Source organism: Podarcis pityusensis, assembly GCF_964106645.2.
Source record: "Podarcis pityusensis genome assembly, chromosome: 11".
NCBI lineage: Eukaryota > Metazoa > Chordata > Lepidosauria > Squamata > Lacertidae > Podarcis > Podarcis pityusensis.
Genome location: NC_138036.1, coordinates 10,591,102 through 10,611,439, shown reverse-complemented (window position 1 = coordinate 10,611,439; position 20,338 = coordinate 10,591,102). Strand labels below are relative to the sequence as shown.

Here is a 20,338-nt window from a genome sequence, read left to right as displayed (position 1 = left end):
ATGGTCATCTTGAAAGGCTTGCTAGCAGAGCACATGGCTTTGTGAAAGGCCCCAGGTTCAGTGCTTGGTGCACACATGATGTTGGGTTGGGAAAGACCCCCTGAGTAAAACCCTGGAGCCCCACTTCAGTATTGCAGACAATACTGTGCTCACTGAGCCAATAGTTTTCATAAGACAGCTTCCTGTACCTCATCATTGCGTTTTCCATCTTTTCCATTCCAGGTGTATTCATTGTTTCTGCCAAGAGGACTCCATTTGGGGCTTATGGAGGCTTGCTCAAGGACTTCACTGCCACAGACTTAACAGAGATTGCAGCACGCTCAGCCCTGGCTGCTGGCAAAGTGTCTCCCGAAATCATTGACAGTGTGGTTGTGGGCAATGTCATGCAGGTTGGTCGGACACAGAAGATGCCAGCTGGCAAATCCACTTGTTGCACTCATGCTAACGTTCTTTCTCTTTCTACGTTTGCTCTGTTGCCCCATTCCAGAGGAGCTAGAAATAAACTGGAACAACCGCAGCTCTAGTATTTTAGTGTTTTGTTGGAAGCCGGCCAGAGTGGCTGGGTGGACCCAGCCAGATGGGCGGGGTATAAATAAATTATTATTATTATTATTATTATTATTATTATTATTATTATTATTACAAGTCACTTGTAAAACAGTTTCCCTTGGAGTATTTTATGTCATTGAATTTGCCCCTGCTGGCATTGTTGGGGGTAGGAATGAGATGCATACGATCGTGTAAATATGTTTTTGCACCCTACAGAATGTGTTTTGCTTTCTTTACAATTTTTTCATTTTTTTCTGTGCGCATATAACAAGTACAGTCCTTAATGAACAAAGACATTTAGAGTAACTTAACCCAAGTTCACGTGTCTTATTAACACAGTGAAAATGGAAGCTCTTTATATAACTATATAACTTTATATAACTGCTAACCAAAGCCTTGACCTGCCTTTCCCTATATTCTAAACTTTTGCCTATGGTGTGGGTGTTTCCTGAATTTCCTATGCAGAGAAAAGCTTTGGTTCTTAGTATCCTAGGATAATTTGCATAGGGTAATTTATATCGGGAAGATTTTTACTTTGCATCCAGTTTTTTAAAAAATGATGCCAAATTGAACATGTTTATTTTATTTGTATTTAAGTAAGAAAACTGCAAAAACATGTCCCATGTTATTTTTATTTCTTGGTACAACTCAAGTATTGGACCTAAATTATTTTAGGGGTGAAATTAAACTGTGCTTAATGCAGCTTAAATGCTGTATTTTATGGAAATATGACTAGAATACTTGTAAATTTTAAATACAAACACATGTACTTCACTTACATTGTTTCCACCCCACAATCCTTAAATTTAAACAAAGGTACTGGAAACTGTTGACACACCAATAAATTTTGTTAATCCAAAGAACTGCACGAGATATGCTGACTCACATAACTTGCCAGGGATAAACACCTGAAAAACATTAATTACAACTTTGAAAGTGACAGGCTTGCTTAATACTGTATTTGTGGTTGTCACCCATTCAGTGTTGCTTTTGAACCTGTGGGACACAAAATTTCCCACCTCACATCACAGCATATAACTGGCTTTCATGGTGGTAACCTAAACCAGGGGTGGGAAATTGCCATCCTTCAGGCTGAACTCAGCCTCCCAGGAGTTCAGATTTTCCCTGCAAGGCTATTTCCCCCAGCATCCCAGCAGGCATGAGGTATTCCACCGTGATTATTTATTAAGATGATTAGGCTGCTTTTCACCAAAGGTCCCCAAACAACAGAATCAGCAATAGGGCAACATAAAACTCCAGAGTAGGCTGATGCAACTACTCCAAAAGCCTGGGATAACACAGGGTTTGACGAGGCAATGGAACATTGCCATCCACACCTCCGGGGGGGAAATGTTCCAAAGAGGGAGGGGAGTTCCAAATTAGCCAGTGGAACATTATCTGACCCATCTTTACCCCTTGCAACAGAATTTGAGTGTGCTGTCACCCTAGACCAGGCATAGGCAAACTCTGCCCTCCAGATGTTTTGGGACTACAACTCCCATGATCCCTAGCTAACAGGACCAGTGGTCAGGGATGATGGGAATTGTAGTCCCAAAACATCTGGAGGGCCGAGTTTGCCTATGCCTGCCCTAGACTTCCTTTAAAGTTACATGCAGCTCGATCCTACACGTGCTTAAACTGAGTTAGTTTCACTCTGTTCAGCAGTTCCAAGCAAGTCTGTAATATGGCAACCATTGTAGGCCGATCCTCTGTATGTTTTCTCACTTCCAAGCATTGCAGTTTATGCGTTACCTGCGTTTCTTGCTTTGAGCACCATTAACCAAGTGGTACGTCTGCCCTTCCTTGCAGAGCTCTGCGGATGCTGCTTACCTCGCGCGGCATGTGGGTTTGCGTGTTGGAGTTCCCATCCCAGTTCCTGCCCTAACAGTCAACAGATTGTGTGGATCAGGCTTCCAGTCCATCGTCAACGGATGCCAGGTACTAGATTTGCTCTTACGGTACCCCATTGCTAAATTCCTCCTGTCCTCCATCAGCCCAGCTGTCCAGTGCAAGTCAGGCAGAGACTTGAGAAATGGGAAAATAATAAATGTGTTGGATACTCCCATCTTTCTTTTTAATTGCATGATAATAACCAGAGAGTTGCAAAGTGGAGACAAGGGCATTACTGTGAATGGCTTACTCTACAGTGGTACCTCTGGATACGCACGCAGCAAACCCACAAGTATTCTGGGTTTCGCCGCATGCTCAGAAGAGCTCTACTGCCGTGTGCGCATGCGCAGAAGCAATCCCTCCAGTTGTGGAAACCTTGGGATCTGACCGGAGCTCCGGAACGGATCCCGTCCGCAACTGGAGGTACCACTGTACTTCTTTATAAAGCAGTTCACACAACTGGTGATGAAAGAGAAAACAAAACAACAGAGCAGAATAATATTCTCACTTCTTCAGATCCATTTCCTCAATTAAAGCTTGGCCAGCCCAACAGGCACAAACTATATCGTTTACAAAATGTGCTCAGACCTGGACTGTGGTGAGTCTGCAATGACATGGAGTTCTGTAGGAAGCAAGTGCCATCAAATAATTGCCTCTTTGTGCTCTCAATTTCTAAACTCAACACAAGGGGACCACCTAGCGTCTGGCAGGCTTGATAGAGAGGCCCTGGGACCTCCATTGAGCCTATGAGCTAGAGATTCCCACCACCTATGACATAGGTGATGACTTTAAAAGGGCTTGTCCTATGGAAGGAGGTGGTCTCCAAGCTGTTGAAGGCCCTATAAACTCTTAATTGTGCCTGAAAAGAAAAGAAAGCCAGTGCAAAGTTCTTGGAGAAGCCCGTGCCGTTAAAGCAAAAACTCTTGCAAAGTAGTAGCAAAGTGATTAGGAAACATAAGAGCCTTGCTAGATCATACCAAAGGACTAACTAGTCCAGCATAGTCCCGTTGTTGCAGATGGGAAACTTGCAAGCAAAACAAGAAAGCAGTTGCTCTGTCCCACTATTGTTCCCCCAGCAACTGGTAATCAGTCGTATTCTGCCTCTGATCTTGGGGATGATAGACAGCCACTCTCCTAGTGCAGGTACACAATTTTTGGAGCCTCATGCAACACCCACAGGGTTGAGGAAAGGTGGTGTGGAGGAGTAGCATTTTTTTCCTTCATGCACTGGCCAGCTGTCCCTCCAAAAGTAAATTGGTATTGCCAAGGCCTTCCTCGGTCCAGATTCATCTGTAATGAGCTGAGGTGTTTTCTGATGCACTTATCCGACGCACACTACTAACCTGAAATGGTGAAATAAAAAAATCCCTAATGAGCTTTTTCTCTCTCTTCCCACTCGAAACAGGAAATTTGCCTCAAAGAATCGGAGGTAGTGCTGTGTGGTGGAACAGAAAGTATGAGCCAAAGTCCATATGCTGTCCGAAATGTCCGCTTTGGAACAAAATTGGGAGTCGATCTCAAGGTACAGGCGTTGGATGCTTTGCCATTGCTCTCAGCAGCTTTGTGTATATCTGGTAGTTGTTGCCTGGTAGTCATTCCTGAAGCTGGCCATTGGTTGTGTTGTGTTGTGTTGTTTGGCTTTTTCCTACAAGCACTGAATTCGTTACCCCCAAAATCTTGTAATGGTATTACTAATCTTTTTGCGTTGTCTGTTTCATCCCCCTTGCAGCTGGAAGACACACTGTGGGCAGGGCTGACAGATCTGCATATTAAAACCCCTATGGGGGTTACGGCTGAAAACCTTGCTGCGAAATACAACATCACAAGGGAAGACTGTGACCGCTATGCATTAAAGACACAGCAGAGGTGGAAATCTGGTCAGTGGATTTACAAGGGTTAAAAACGTACAATAGCATTATTCATTTCAAAGGGAAGCCTAGTTCTCATAAGTGGCAGGTGGTAGACCTATCTCTGAGCTGCACCACTCCAAGCTGCGGACTTGCGTGATGGAATGCTCTTTCATGAAGAAAACAAAATGCAAGGAAAAAGAGAGGAGGAATCTTTCCCTTTCCTCCCAGCTTCCCCCAAACAGCATTAAAAGGCTGTTTTGACTAAAAACGTTGACTATTTTAAGATGAGCAAATGTTAACCAATTTCACTGGCCAGTTCTTTCAGGCTTGACACACACAAAAAAATAGTGAGCAAAACCTAACCAATGCTGTCTTTCAGCATCTGCTTTGGAAAACTGTGTCACGTTGCTTGTCCGTGTAACTTGCTAGGGAGTAAGTGCCATAGAGTGCTTGCAGTTTTCTACAGGCAGCACATTTTGCAAAGATGTGGTTCCTTAGGCACCGTTTTGCAGTTTCATTTTTCATTTCATTTCATTTTTAATTTGTATACAGTGGTACCTTGGTTTAAGTACTTAATTCGTTCTGGAGGTCCGTTCTTAACCTGAAACTGTTCTTAACCTGAAGCACCACTTTAGCTAATGGGGCCTCCTGCTGCCGCCGCGCTGCCGGAGCACGATTTCTGTTCTCATCCTGAAGCAAAGTTCTTAACCTGAAGCACTATTTCTGGGTTAGCGGAGTCTGTAACCTGAAGCGTATGTAACCTGAAGCGTATGTAACCCGAGGTACCACTGTACTGTCCCTGTCGCTTTATCTCTATGCTGTATTCTCTCTTTTTCCAAGTTACAGACTCCGCTAACCCAGAAATAGTACCTCGGGTTAAGAACTTTGCTTCAGGATGAGAACAGAAATCGTGTGGCAGCAGTGGAAGGCCCCTTAGCTAAAGTGGTACCTCAGGTTAAGAACAGTTTCAGGTTAAGAATGGACCTCTGGAACAAATTAAGTTCTTAACCCAAGGTACCACGGTACTGCCTTTCTATGTTACAGTGGTACCTCGAGTTACAAACACCTCAGGTTACAAACTCAGCTAACCTGGAAGAATTACCACGAGTTGAGAACTTTGCCCCAAGATGAGAACGGAAATCGTGTGCTGGCGGCGCAGCGGCAGCAAGAGGCCCCATTAGCGAAAGCACACCTCTAGTTGAGAACAGTTTCAGATTAAGAATGGACCTCCGGAACGAATTAAGTTTGTAACTAGAGGTACCACTGTACTATGCACACGGCAGTTTCTAACAACAAAACATACAGCAGAGATCACACAGACCGTGCAGTTGGTCTATTTGCCCTCCGTCATTGTTCTTGGCTCTTAAGTACCCACAAGTCTGATCAAACCAACCATCTAGAGGGGTCGCTGCTGGAAGGAGACCCCATAGACCAAGCACCAGATAAGACCAAGCCTACAAGATCTACATTGGCACCCAGTACATTTCCGAGCACAATTCAAAGTGTTGGTGCTGCCCTTTAAAGCCCTAAACGGCCTCAGCCTGAAGGAGCGTCTCCACCCCCATCATTCTGCCCGGACACTGAGGTCCAGCTCCAGGGGCCTTCCGAAGGTTCCCTCCCTGCGAGAAATAAGGTTACAGGGAACCAGGCAGGAAGCCTTCTCGGCAGTGGCGCCCAATCTGTGGAACGCCCTCCAGATGTCAAGGAAATAAACAACTATCTGACTTTTAGAAGACATCTGAAGGCAGCCCTGTCTAGGGAAGTTTTTAATGATTGATACTCTATTGTGTTTTTAGTATTTTGTTGGGAGCCACCCAGAGTGGCCGGGGCAACCCAGTCAGATGGGCAACATAGAAATAATAAAATTATTATTATCAGTGGTCTTTTTTCTGGGGGTGCTCAAAGATACGCAGTACCAGCACCTTTTTCCTAGAAGGAAAGCACTGGCTAAAATTGTGGCACTTACTGTAAAAAGCTCATGGTGAGTCCCAGCACCCTTTTTTCTAGAAGATTCTCTAGAAGCACTGATTATTATCATCAAGGGGTGTCGTCTTTGTCATCTACCTCAGGCACGGCCCCTTTCTTTTAATCACCGACTGATCTCTTTGGGTTCTCCCTCTGTGACGTACTGACGTCGGCCTTCTTGTTTTTATAGCCCAAGAAGCCGGACACTTCAAAGCTGAAATGGCTCCTATTGAAGTGAAAACCAAGAAAGGCAAGCGGAGCATGGAGTGGGATGAGCACCCTCGACCGGAGACGACTCTGGAACAGTTGGCAAAGCTCCCTACAGTTTTCAAGAAAGATGGGACCGTCACAGCTGCAAATGCCTCGGTGAGCCAGGGAGCTTAAAATCCTGATCTAAGAACGATTTGCTCAGATGTGGCTCCTTTCCCTGGAGCTGAAGTCAGATTACTCAGGGTTCTTGTTTAAAAAAGCATACCATATGAAATAGAGGGCGGGGTATAAATAATTTATTATTATTATTATTAGTCAGCTATCCTTGCCCACAACAAGCCAGCTCTGGGGTGCAGTTAATAAAGCATTGCAAGCGATGCCATTTTTGCAAAAGCAGTAACATTACAGAAATTGAGATTTGCCGAGTCTGCTACAAGAATCTCAACCATAATCTCAACCATAGCATCCATGACAGCCATCCAACCACTTCTGCTTGAGAGCTAGTGTGGTGTAGTGGTTAAGAGTGGTAGACTCGTAATCTGGTGAACTGGGTTCGCTTCCCCGCTCCTCCACATGCAGCTGCTGGGTGACCTTGGGCTAGTCAGACTTCTTGAAGTCTCTCAGCCCCACTCACCTCACAGAGTGTTTGTTGTGGAGGAGGAAGGGAAAGGAGAATGTTAGCCGCTTTGAGACTCCTTCGGGTAGCGATAAAGCGGGATATCAAATCCAAACTCCTCTTCTTCTTAAAACCGGAGTGTTAATAGTGGAGGTTAAGCTTGACCTAAGTCATATATGTCTCTGCCACTGATCAGTTTTACTCGAGAATGGCCCTCTTATTGGGCAGTCCAGTTCTTATGGCCCAGGATGACTGCTCTGACATCATCTGATAGGAAGTGCCTACAGAGGGTGGTGAATACAGCACAAGATATTATGGGCTGTCCCGTGAATCCGCTGGATGAAATAGTGGAAGAACGTTGCCACAGGAGAGTGAGGAAAATTCTCAGGGATGATTCACACCCTGGCCGGCACTTTCTTGATCTCCTGCCCTCAGGCAGAAGATATAGAAGCATGATTAGTCGCACCAACAGGGTAAAGAACAGCTTCTATCCATGGGCTGTTAGGCTGCTGAATGAAAAGATAACAACAGGGCAACTGACTTTTGGGTTTGGTGGGTGTGCGTCAGTAAATGAGGGGAATTAAGACTTAAGAGAGCTGGGGGGGTGCTCGTGTAATCTCACTTGTATACAAGTTGTACAAGTGACAATAAAGTATTTCAATTATTTCAATAAGCTGCCCTTTTGAGTCCGCATAACATCTAATCCAGGGCAAACTCTTGTCAATGCTCAGCCGCAGATTTAGTGTCTGTTTTTCTCTTTCTAGGGCGTATGTGATGGGGCCGGAGCAGTGATCATAGCGAGTGAAGAAGCCTTGAAAAAGCACAGCCTCACGCCATTGGCTAGAATAGTAGCCTACCATGCATCCGGATGCGACCCCAACATCATGGGCATTGGTAAGTTACAGTCTTGGGGACTTTCCCAGCGTGTGCAAGGTGGCCCACGCAAATCCTGATTTGCAGCAACAGCATGAAATCCTGAGGCCCTTCTTTAAGGGAGCCTCGGAGCAGGATGACAAGGGGCAGGGCCTTTTCAGTTGTGGCTCCCCATCTGTGGAAAGCTCTCCCCAGTGAGGTCCCCCTGGCTCCTTCACTGACAACTCTTTGGAGCCAGGTTTTTAAGCAGAGCTAGACGGCCATCTGCCATGGATGCTTTAGTTGAGATTCCTGCATTGCAGGGCGTTGGACTGGATGACCCTCAGGACCCGTTATATGATTTATGTTCATGTTTCTAAATTTGTTGTAAGTCTCTGGGACATCTTTAAGTAACTAGTCTAATAGGTCCAGCGCCGAGGGCCTTCTGGCGGTTCCCTCACTGCGAGAAGCCAAGTTACAGGGAACCAGGCAGAGGGCCTTCTCGGTAGTGGTGCCCTCCCTGTGGAACGCCCTCCCACCAGATGTCAAAGAGAACAACAACTACCAGACTTTTAGAAGACATCTGAAGGCAGCCCTGTTTAGGGAAGCTTTTAATGTTTGATGCATTACTGTATTTTAATATTTTGTTGGAAGCCGCCCAGAGTGGCTGGGGAAGCCCAGCCAGATGGACGGGGTATAAATAATAATAATAAGAAGAAGAAGAATCCTAATGGAGAGTACCCTTTCTGGAACAAAGTGAGTGGGCATATTAGATGTTGTTGTTAAATTTATATCCCGCCCTATACCTGCAGGGCTCAGGGCGGTTCACAGAATAAAGTTGCCTTTCCCTGTTTTCTTTTTCTTTTTTAATGGAGTGGGGGGACATATCATAGTTGGGCAACCTGCTGCCCCCCCAGACATTGTTGAACTGCAACTCCTATCAGTCACAGCCAACATGGCCAGTGGTCAGGGATGATGGGAACTGTAGTCCAGCCACATCTGCAGGGCACCAGGTTGCCCACTCTTGGTGTGTGTGTGTGTATATAAAGCACTGAACTATCAGTTCTCTACTTGCCCTCATGCATGTGTATGTTTTTAACAAAGGTCCAGTGCCTGCTATTACTGAAGCCCTGAAGAAAGCTGGCCTTTCCCTGAAAGACATGGACTTAGTTGAGGTAAGGAAAGCTGTGCAGAACCCAAAACAAATGAAACAATACCTTAATATGGCCTTCAGGTGGTGGGGAATTTATGGCCTTACAGATTTTGCTGGAAACAACTCCCATCATCCCTGATCCATTGGCCACGTTGGCTGGAACTGATGGGAACTTGAGCTCAACTTTTCCCGGGATAAGCTATAGTCGAGTGACGTTCACTTAAAAGTGAACTATTAAGTGCAGTCTTTGGTCTGCCTATGGGTTAGGCAGGGTCTAAGTACAGGCTGCTGAAGATTGTTCATCTCTTATTGGAAGCAGCCTTCAAACACTGGAACTCAGGAGATCTGTATAGCTATTTCCCTGGTTGCATTTCAACACCTCTTTATTGTTGGTTCAAGCCAACATTTGGCATGAATATTAGATGAATTATTATTATTATTATTATTTTATTTTGCTCCCTTCAGTTCTTGGATGATATTTTATTTGGAACTTGGTTGTGTTTTTAGTATATGTTTTGCAATTTATGTTATTAATTCTTTCAGGTCTGCCACCTTGAGTTTTATGAGTTAGAAAGAGGTTACAGGCATTCTTAAATAAGTTGGGAAGTTAAAGGTTTAAAGCAGGGTTTGCATCTGACCTGTCATGTTCTCATTTTGATTTAAAAAAAAACCACATATACTTTTGACCAGTGGTTTTCTGCTCACCCACACCTTGCGAAAGCTGCTTTTTGCATCACTTTTGAAGCATCTGAACTGTCTTCAAGGATAGCTCCAAGTAGAGTATGTTACAGCAGTCCAACCTATAGGTGTTTCCAACTTTCCCCCCCTTTCTCTCTCATGTTTCAAGGTCAATGAGGCTTTTGCTCCACAGTACTTGTCAGTAGAGAAGGTTTTGGATCTGGACCCAGAGAAAACAAATGTCAGTGGAGGAGCCATTGCTTTGGGTCACCCACTGGGGGCATCGGGTTCAAGGATCACTGCTCATCTGGTTCACGAACTAAGGTCAGTGAGTAGCCTGAAGGAACCTCTTGGGAACGCTTCTCGGTTTTGCTTTTTAAAATGCTGTGGAATACATGCTTGGAAAAGAGCATGGTTGGCATCTGCGTTTTAAGAAGATGACGTAGGAAGTCATGGAGAAGAAGACCTTCACGTGAGACCTGGAGAGCTCAGAGTTGGGGTCAATAGTGGGCTAGATGGATAAATAGTCGGAACTGGTATAAAGAAGCTGAGATAAAAATAAACAGAATTTAGCTTGCTAATTGCAGTCTGGCTCAGATTCACAAGGAGTGTAGCTTGGTGCACACAGTATGGCTGTGTGTTCCCTTCCCTCCAGCAAGTATGTCAGGCTGCTTATCTGCTGTAGGAAACACTCTTCCCACCAACATCAAGGCATCGCAGTGCAGTGTGCTTGGCAGTCCTTGCCATAGATGTCATCCTGTGGAGCAAAAGAAAGGAACGGTAGAACTCAAATAATTAAAAGTCTTTCAGAACAGGATGGCAAGGCTTGAGTCACGATGCCTTGATAACTTGTTTTCTTGTTTGTTCTTTCTCGTTTTTTTATAGGCGCCGTGGAGGTAAATATGCAGTCGGTTCGGCTTGCATTGGAGGAGGCCAAGGTATAGCTGTTATCATTGAGAAGACAGCCTAAAGGAAATTCGAGAATCTTGGATGGACTCTCCACCAACTGTTACATGCTCACTAGAAGAATTTAGAGAGAAGGAGGAGGAGATGGCCTCACTTGTTTGCAAATCCATGAAACAGACTGGTATGGACCATCTGGCAGGCTAGGGGGATATTGCAAAGTCTTCTTTGGAAAAAAGACTATAACTAGATAATCTCTAATTCAGTTGTGTGAATCTAGCTGTAATCTCCACTTATCTTGTACGTCCTGCTGAGTTAAAATGTGACTTCTAAGTATGAATTTTATTGAACAAATGTTAAGATGCCAAGTATCTACTAACTATGCCTTACACCAAAGCCTGCTATTTTATCAATCAATGCTGTCTTCCAAGCTGTTAGATCACCGCACTGGAATATTTCTGCAAATGCAGGTGGGGAAGGGATTTTACATTGCTGCCAAAATTGTTTTTCTTGAATGGATTTTGCATAAAGTGTGTGTGTACCGGCTGCGCAGTGTTAAGAGCTGGGAACAAAGTGTAACAAAATCAGTGTGCCTTTAGCTGATAAAATAATAATAAAAATAACCAAATGATTCTAGTTTTGTCGTCTTGTAAAGCTTGGATGTCGTTTAAATTTGGAACATAAGGCGTTCTTTGCATTTGCGCCAAACCTGGTGGTTTTCTTTCAAAGTATCTGGCATCCTTTTAATAGTGTTGCTTCTCAAGAATCATCTCCAGCCACAAGGTGGTGCATTTTCACCACATTGCAGAGGCTTTTGTCCTTTTAAGCTGGTTAGCAGTGCATCCATATGGGAAGCGTCCTTCATTTCCGACCTGTACTATGGAAACAGAGGGTTTCCCCCTGAATGTGAACTTTTTATTTCCCTGTTCCTGTGGCGAATGACAGCCTTCCACAGGACATGAGCTGCAGGGGCACCTAATGTTACTTTATTTGGGGGGGGGAACGCTGAGTGGGGACGCGGGTGGCGCTGTGGGTTAAATCATAGAGCCTAGGGCTTGCCGATCAGAAGGTCGGCGGTTCAAATCCCCGCGACGGGGTGAGCTCCCGTTGCTCGGTCCCTGCTCCTGCCAACCTAGCAGTTCGAAAGCACGCCAAAGTGCAAGTAGATAAATAGGTAGCGCTCCGGCGGAAAGGTAAATGGCGTTTCCATGCGCTGCTCTGGTTCGCTAGAAGCGGCTTAGTCATGCTGGCCACATGACCCGGAAGCTGTACGCTGGCTCCCTCGGCCAATAAAGCGAGATGAGCGCCGCAACCCCAGAGTCGGCCACGACTGGACCTAATGGTCAGGGGTCCCTTTACCTTTAACGCTGAGTGAGCTTTGACCCAACTCTGGAACTGACTCTTTGCCATATTTAGTTTGGTGCAGTAAGGATTCCCCCCCCCCTTCCTTCCTTGAGTCAAGCTGATCGGAGACCCTAACCCCTTAGAAGGACCTGCCTTTGCATGTGGCATATGGCTTGGCTGCCTTGCTCAAGATCAGCTGGTATTTTTCTGCTTTGCGCATCCCTGTCTCAATGGCATCCCTGTCACAAAACATCAGGTGATCCCTGCTGGATCAAACCTAATCAAGGGTAGGTAAAAAAAGACCCCTGGTCTGTTAAGTCCAGTCAAAGGCGACTATGGGGTTGTGGCGCTCATCTCGCTTTCAGGCCAAGGGAGCCGGCGTTTTGTCCACAGACAACTTTCCAGGTCATGTGGCCAGCATGACTAAACTGCTTCTGGCGCAACAGAACACCATGACGGAAGTCAGAGCGCATGAAAACGCCATTTACCTTCCCACCACAGCAGTACCTATTTATCTACTTGCACTGGTGTGCTCAATGTTCAAGTAACAGGGCTTCCTTCTTCAAAACCCTACAACTGCAAAGCCTTAAATTTGGGAATTGCAAAGAGCAGTTAGCCATGCTGAAAGAATTTTTTAAGTATTGTTATTGCAATGATTTTTCATACATGCATCCATACTCTTCTTGCACAAAATCACAGTGGTGTACATTGGGAGGTGGGATACACTGTCATGTCTATAGCAGAACAGTGCCTCTGATGCTGGCCATAATAGAATAATGGACTGGTAACGTTCCATGGATAAACTTATTTTAATATGCTTCTTTGTTTTCACACCACTGCATCCAAACAAGACTTCCTGCAGTATCGATCTCACATGGTTTACTCATCCCACCGATTCTGTCTAGAGCTAGAAGAACTTCATTCTGCCACTTTGCCAGCCGTATTGCAGGACCTCTTCTCTTAAAAAAAATAAATTTAAAATTGGCGTTGCTACAAGGTAAGCCATTGGACGACTTCACTAAAAGGAACTCTTGTATCTAAAAGAGTTCTTCCAATTACAATATTTTTCCTGCTTTGTATAATATTATTCTGGCTTGGGTTGGGAGATTGATTTGTCTGTTTTACACGGTTGAAAAAGGCAGATGACCTAGAACAAGCAATCCCAAACGATGATGATTGAAAAAGAGAGCAACTAAAACAAAACTTGTTGCCCGGATTCCAGTCCTAAAGCGTTTCCCCACATTGTGTGCCTAAGTATTGTATGGACTTACTGTGGTACATCTTCAGATATCTCGAGGGCTGTCAGATGGAAGATGGAGCAAGCTTGCTTTCTCTGGAAGACAGTGCTCAATGGCTTCAAGCTTCAAGAAAGGAGATTCTGACTAAACATCAGGGAAAAAACTTTCTGACAATATGAGCTGTTCGACAGTGGAACAGTCTCTCTCGGGTGGTTGTGGACTCTCCTTCATTGGAGAATTTTAAGCAGAGATTGGATGGCCATCTGCCATGGATGCTTTAGCGGAGTTTCCTGCACTGCAGGGGGTTGGACTAGATGACCCTTGGTGCCCCTTCTACAATTCTATGGTACAGCACTGGCATATCCTCCAACATTTCTCTGATGAAAATAGGTACATCTTGAATAAGAATAATAATTTATTATTTATACCCTGCCCATCTGACTAGGTTGCCCCATCCACTCTGGGCTGCTTCAAGTAGGACTAATTCAGCCAGCTAGCCCTGGTGATTATCTAATGCTTATTAGATAGATTTCCCCTTAAATTGATTTCTGAAATTTGAATTGTATTGTTATTCATGTTTTTATGCTGCTTTTACAATTAAGTGTTTTAAATTTGTTGTTAGCTGCCCTGAGCCCGGTTTTTGAACCGGGAAGGGTGGGGTATAAATAAAAAATAAATTATTATTATTAGTAGTATTAGTATTATTAGTATTATTATTAACATAATAGTTTAGCCCGTATAGTTAAAGCTATGGTTTTCCCAGTAGTGATGTATGGAAGTGAGAGCTGGACCATAAAGAAGGCTGATCGCCGAAGAATTGATGCTTTTGAATTATGGTGCTGGAGGAGACTCTTGAGAGTCCCATGGACTGCAAGAAGATCAAACCTCTCCATTCTGAAGGAAATCAGCCCTGAGTGCTCACTGGAAGGACAGATCCTGAAGCTGAGGCTCCAATACTTTGGCCTCCTCATGAGAAGAGAAGACTCCCTGGAAAAGACCCTGATGTTGGGAAAGATGGAGGGCACAAGGAGAAGGGGACGACAGAGGACGAGATGGTTGGACAGTGTTCTCCAAGCTACCAGCATGAGTTTGACCAAACTGCGGGAGGCAGTGGAAGACAGGAGTGCCTGGTGTGCTCTGGTCCATGGGGTCATGAAGAGTCAAACACGGCTAAATAACAACAACAACATAAACATATATAAAAACATAATAAAACATTTTAAAACTTCCCTGTACAGGGCTGCCTTCAGGTGTCTTCTAAATGTTGTATTGTTACTTGCCACCTTGGCTTGGGGGTCGCAAAGCCATCCAAGTTGGCCATCCCCACATCTTGTGGTTGGGAAATGTTCTGGTAGCCATTGATAGTCTTATGCTGGTCGGGGGGGGGTGCTGTATGATTGAGACTGTGTAGGCTGCCCTCAACTCCTTGAAGGAAGGAGAGGGGTAGCAAGAGAAGAGGGCATCCTATTCCACTCAAAGCTGGCAGCTCCAGGGCATATGGCCAGGCTCTCTGGAATGGCCGCAACTCTTCAGCAGGGCTAGTACAGACATCTGATGTAAGCAGATGTGGCTCGCATTTGTCAAGGCTCGCTGGAGCAGCTGCTGTTGGCTGCCATTCAGTGTGTACTTAAAGGAAAGGCTCTCTGAGGGCGAAGACAGTATTTTGGCTCTGGTCTGTTTAGGCCTAGCTGCTTTGTTCACCTTGACAACAGTGGGGCCACCATGATGCTGGCCGTATTTCAATCCGGCGCTCTCCGCGAACTTGCAATAGTGGCCTCCTTGTATGAAGTAAAGGGAAGCCGGTGATCTGGCTCTGTGCCTGAGGGGGCAAAGCCATTCGTTCAGTGACTACTTGGGCACCATCACTGGGACAGTCTGTCAAGTCTGGCAGTAAATGCCTCGTTAAGCAACAGGGGTCCCCCATAATATTGACTTAGTGTTAATGAGAGTCTGTGCTTTAATAGACACCAGGGATGATCTGCCACTAAAATTAATCACGGTGTTTGCTAAACTACAAGCTGTTAACAGGCAAGAGAACTTGCTACTGGAATTTTTCGTTTATTATCCCTTCTCTTTTTTTTGGGGGGGGGGCGCGTTGGACCAGTATTCAAGTCAGATTTGAAGGGATGAGTTGGGGACTGATGATGATTTTACTGATTTAAAAAAAATTGCTTGCAGAAATTGATTTTTTCACATTCATTTGTCGATCTGTGCATGGATGAAGGAACGCCTAGTTATCCATCACAGGGCATCACAAAGAGGCACACAAAGGAGGAACTCAAATGATGAACAAAGGGTTCATAAGGCGAGAGGCGATTTTGAGGTACTACAGTCCTGAACCGTTTCAGGCTTTATAGGTCAAAACCATCACTTTGAACTGGGCCTGGAAACTAATTGGCAGCCAGTGCAATTGGACCAGGGTTGGCATTACATTGGTGAGCAACCTGGTCACTGAATGCTGCACCAGCTGAAGTTTCCAAACCATCTTCAGAGTCAGCCCTATGTATAACACATTGCATTAATCTAACCTAGAAGTTACCAGAGCATAGACAACAGATGTTAGGCTATTCCTGTCCAGGTAGGGACACAGCTGGGCCGCCAGACAAAGCTAATGGAAGACACACTGTGCCACCGAAGCCTCCTAAACCTCAAGCAACAGCAATGGCTCCAGAAGTAACCCTGAGCTGTGTACCTGAGGAGTGTAAGGTAAAAAGGTAAAAGACCCCTGGGTGGTTAAGTCCAGACAAAGGGGGGCTGTGGCGCTCATCTCGCTTTCAGGCCGAGGGAGCTGGTGTTTGTCCACAGACAACTTTCCGGGTCATGTGGCCAGCAGGACTAAACTGCTTCTGGCACAACGGAACACCGTGATGGAAACCAGAGCTCATGGATGTGCTGTTTACCTTCCCACTGCAGCGGTACCTACTTATCTACTTGCACTGGTGTGCTTTCAAACTTCTAGGTTGGCAGGAGCTGGGACAGAGCAGTGGGAGCTCACCACCGTCACAGGGATTCGAACCACTGACCTTCTGATCAGCAAGCCCAAGAGGCTCAGTGGTTTAGACCACAGCGCCACCTGTAACTGCATCAAGAACAGGTGACGTCCCAGGCATCTGATTTAGGGAACCACCCACTAACAGTGCCTCAGTCTTATCTGGATTGACCTTCATTTTATTGGCTCTCATCCAGTCTGTTATCAAGGCAAGGCAACAATCCAACACTTTCACTGCCACACCTGCAGAGGTAAGGGAGAAGTAGAGCTGTGTATTATCAGCATATTGCTGGCAACGTACTCAAAAAAACTGGGTAACTTCATAGGGTTGCTATATTTCCGGAGCTAAAAATCTGGACAAAGTAAGTTGTTGAGTTCTTTTGGGGTGAGCCCACCCCCCCTACCCCCCCCCCCAGCCTGCCACTACCGCCAAGCCCAAAACAAAGCCTGAGCCACGTACGACAACAGCCTGAAACGCAGCCACAGCCTGAAACAGAACCGGAGCTGCCAGAGCCTGAACCTGAGCTGCTCGTGAACACAAACAATTAAAAACAAAAAACCCAAAATTCAGACTAATAATAATAATAATAATAATAATAATAATAATTTTATTTATACCCCGCCATCCCTAGCCAGAGCCGGGCTCAGGGTGGCTAACACCAGTAAAATTACAGTAAAAACATAAGGGGGGGGGGAGAACCAATTTAAAATACAGGTTAAAATGCAATTTAAAATGCAGCCTCATTTTAAAAGTAGCCCATAAGTCAAAAGCGTAAGGGGAGAGAAACACAAGGGTCAGACTGAGTCCAAACCAAAGGCCAGGCGGAACAGCTCTGTCTCGTAGGCCCTGCAGAAAGATGTCAAGTCACGCAGGGCCCTAGTCTCTTGTGACAGAGCGTTCCACCAAGTCGGGGCCAATACTGAAAAGGCCCTGGCCCTAGCTGAGACCAATCTAACCACCTTGCGACTTGGGACCTCCAAAATGTTGTCGTTTGTGGACCTTAAGGTCCTCCACTTATTTGCTTACAGTTGTAAAAATCCCAGCGGATGGGCATGTTGCCCCCCCCCCCAGGACATGTCCAGGATTTCCCAAACATATGGCAACCCTAGTGTAAATGTTAAATGGCACGAGGGATAAAACTGAACCCTGAGGAATCCCACATTGAGGATTCCACAGGACCAAAGAGCACCCCCAAGCATCACCCTCTGGAAATGACCATTCAAGTCAGTGGTGTTGCTTGAGCAAACAGGGCCCAGGGTGGGCAGGTACATGTCGGAGGAGTGTGCGGGGGCCAGCACCGGGAGACGGGGCACGGAGGGTGAAGGAGCTGGCCGCAACACACAGCCCTCACCCCCGACCTCACCGGAACGGCCCCACACCACATGCTGCCTGCCCGCCCACACGGGGAGGGGGGTAGTCCAGCCAGCTGATGTGGCAGTTGGCAGGAGTGATGTAAGTGCCCCAACACCAGCACCCCGAGCGCAGCCCATCCCAGTGCTCCTCTCTGTGAGCATTGGTTACTATGACACCGAGAGAGGCGCACTGGGCTAGGCTACACTGGGAGCGCCTGTGGGGTGTGCATCTGCTTCGCGCCCCCTGAAAAATCTGGGGCCATAGCCCCTCTGGCACCCCCACACTACACCCATGATTCAAGTAGGACTGGGGCCACTGCAAAACGATGCCACCCACCCCCAACTCGGACAGCTGCTCAGAAGGATAACATGGCTGATGGTATCGAAAGCTGCTGAGAGGCCGGGGAGACTTAACAAGATTTTTGGGTGAAGGGCAGTACAGTGGTACCTCGCGTTACAGGCGCTTCAGGTTACAGATTGTTATGTACTGAGTTGAATAAGATCCAAAATGCAGCAGTCTGATTGGTCCTAGAACAATAGGATCCAGAATGCAGCAGTCTGATTGGTCCGCAGGAGCCACCCAATCCAGCTCCAGGTGGAAGTGAATCCGCAACCTGATTGGCCTACATGAGAATCCCGGAATTAGCCAATCATGAGGGGCCCATTGTGTAAATAATGTATATAAAGCAGAGAGTTTGGGGGAACTTCCATTCCTCGCTACTATGAGCTAAATAAAGAGCATGAAATCCACACTCGACTCCAAGTATATTTCACAGATGCTTCAGGTTACAGACTCTGCTAACCCAGAAATAGTACCTCGGGTTAAGAACGTTACCTCAGGATGAGAACAGAAATCGTGCGACAGCAGCGGGAGGCCCCATTAGCTAAAGTGGTACCTCAGGTTAAGAACAGTTTCAGGTTAAGAACGGACCTCCAGAACGAATTAAGTTCTTACCCCGAGGTACCACTGTATGCAAATTTAATAAACAACAATAAGCCTTGATTGAAATGGATCAAGATGCTTGTATCTCTCTCTCTCTCTCTCTCTCTCTCTCTCTCTCTCTCTCTCTAATTTGAGATTTAATCTATAAACTCCAACAGGCATTGGCTCCCAAGGAGTCGGCCCATATTTCACCGGCAGGAAATATGAGAGCCACCAAGAAGACCAAATGTCAGACGCCTTGTTAGTTAGATGAAATAAAGAGCAGAGTCACCAGCGTCATTCTTCCTGGGATTTGGAAACGGCTCCATGCACAATTTATTTCCAAATTTACAGGCCACCTTTCAACCCTCCCAAGGCAGCTCACAACAGAAAAAACATGAAATTAATCCACGGCATAATTGCAAGCCATGAATCCTATAAAACGCTCAAGCATCTTAAAATGTTGTAAGAGCAGGAGGAAACAGAAGAAAAGCAGGGTAAATGTAAAAACGAGCAGAGGAGCATAAAGGGTTTTAAAACCACTGCAGCTAAGTACGAAACATGGAAAATACCAAGTGGAAAGAGTTTGGAACCAAACATCTCCAGGGCTTTCCTTTATCCTGAGTCCCCCTATGACAGACTCCCGGTGGAGGCAAATGGAGCACTGCTCCATCAATGCCAGTCTGTCTTCAACCAGCCACACCAGTCTGCTTTCTTACAACCAGTCCTGGACAGTCTGGGCTCCCAAATTTCAGTGGTGTCCTGTGAGATGCTAAAAAAGGAAGTTCGGGAAATGACACTCTTTCCAACTTCCTCTTAAAAACTCTATGTACTTTTCACAGCTTTGCTTAATTCAACTGTAGATCTCACTTTTACCCAGAAACCATGGGGGGAAGGCGAGATGAGTGTGGGCACACGGTTTTTGTCTCTCGGGACAGAGGCTGATCTATGGGGTGGGGGAGAGAAAGATGTGGGAAGCAGCGTGGTGGCCAAAGACCAAATGCATCCCCTTCAACACTTCTCAGATGAAAATAGGGACATCCTAAGGGAAAGTGAGGGACGCGGGTGGCGCTGTGGGTTAAACCACTGTGCCGCTTGGGCTTGCTGATCGAAAGGTCGTCGCGACGGGGTGAGCTCCCGTTGTTCGGTCCCAGCTCCTGTCAACCTAACAGCTCGAAAGCACGCAGTGCAAGTAGATGAATAGGTACCACTCCAGCGGGAAAGTAAACGGCGTTTCCATGAGCTGCTCTGGTTTCACCAGATGCGGCTTAGTCATGCTGGCCACATGACCCGGAAAAACTGTCTGTGGAAACGGACAAACGCCGGCTCCCTCGGCCTGTAAAGAAAGATGAGCGCCGCAACCCCAGAATCATTCACAACTGGACTTAATTGTCAGGGGTCCCTTTTCCTTTTAAGGGAAAGCAGGGCATTCCAGGATCAACTCAGAAACCAGAATGGGTTCTGTAAAACTGGGACTGTCCAGGATTTGCACTTGGAGGGTCTGCAAATTTGTGAACAGAACTAAAAAATTAGGTGATCCCCCAGGGCTTAAGCATTTATAGCTTTTTTATTTTACAGATGAAAGAAATGAATCAGACAGGACATAGTAAGAGGTTTGAATAATTAAGACGAGTGAAGAGAAAGTGCAGAGAACTCAAGGTCACCCAATGTCATTTGGCTGGAAGCAAACTCAGGACAGCCATAAGGAAGTAATTCGTCACCCAACACATAATTAACTTTTGGAATTTACTGCCACTGGCCATCCTGAGTAGGCAAGCCGGCATTTGTTTATTTTTAAAGTTCAATGTTCTTTTTATGTTCGTACA

At 45.9% G+C, this 20,338-nt stretch overlaps 1 protein-coding gene across 1 annotated transcript; it reads left to right on the top strand.

The window, feature by feature from the left end:
• ACAA2 (acetyl-CoA acyltransferase 2) lies at positions 1–11,302 on the top strand (the record flags this gene model as incomplete). Its single annotated transcript, XM_080972123.1, has 10 exons — positions 1–41; positions 179–389; positions 2,359–2,487; positions 3,845–3,961; positions 4,169–4,316; positions 6,445–6,620; positions 7,845–7,974; positions 9,037–9,107; positions 9,933–10,087; positions 10,649–11,302. The coding sequence occupies 10 exons, from the start codon at positions 1–3 to the stop codon at positions 10,731–10,733; spliced, it is 1,263 nt and encodes a 420-aa protein (XP_080828249.1). The 3' UTR covers positions 10,734–11,302.
• Positions 11,303–20,338: the final 9,036 nt, after the last annotated feature.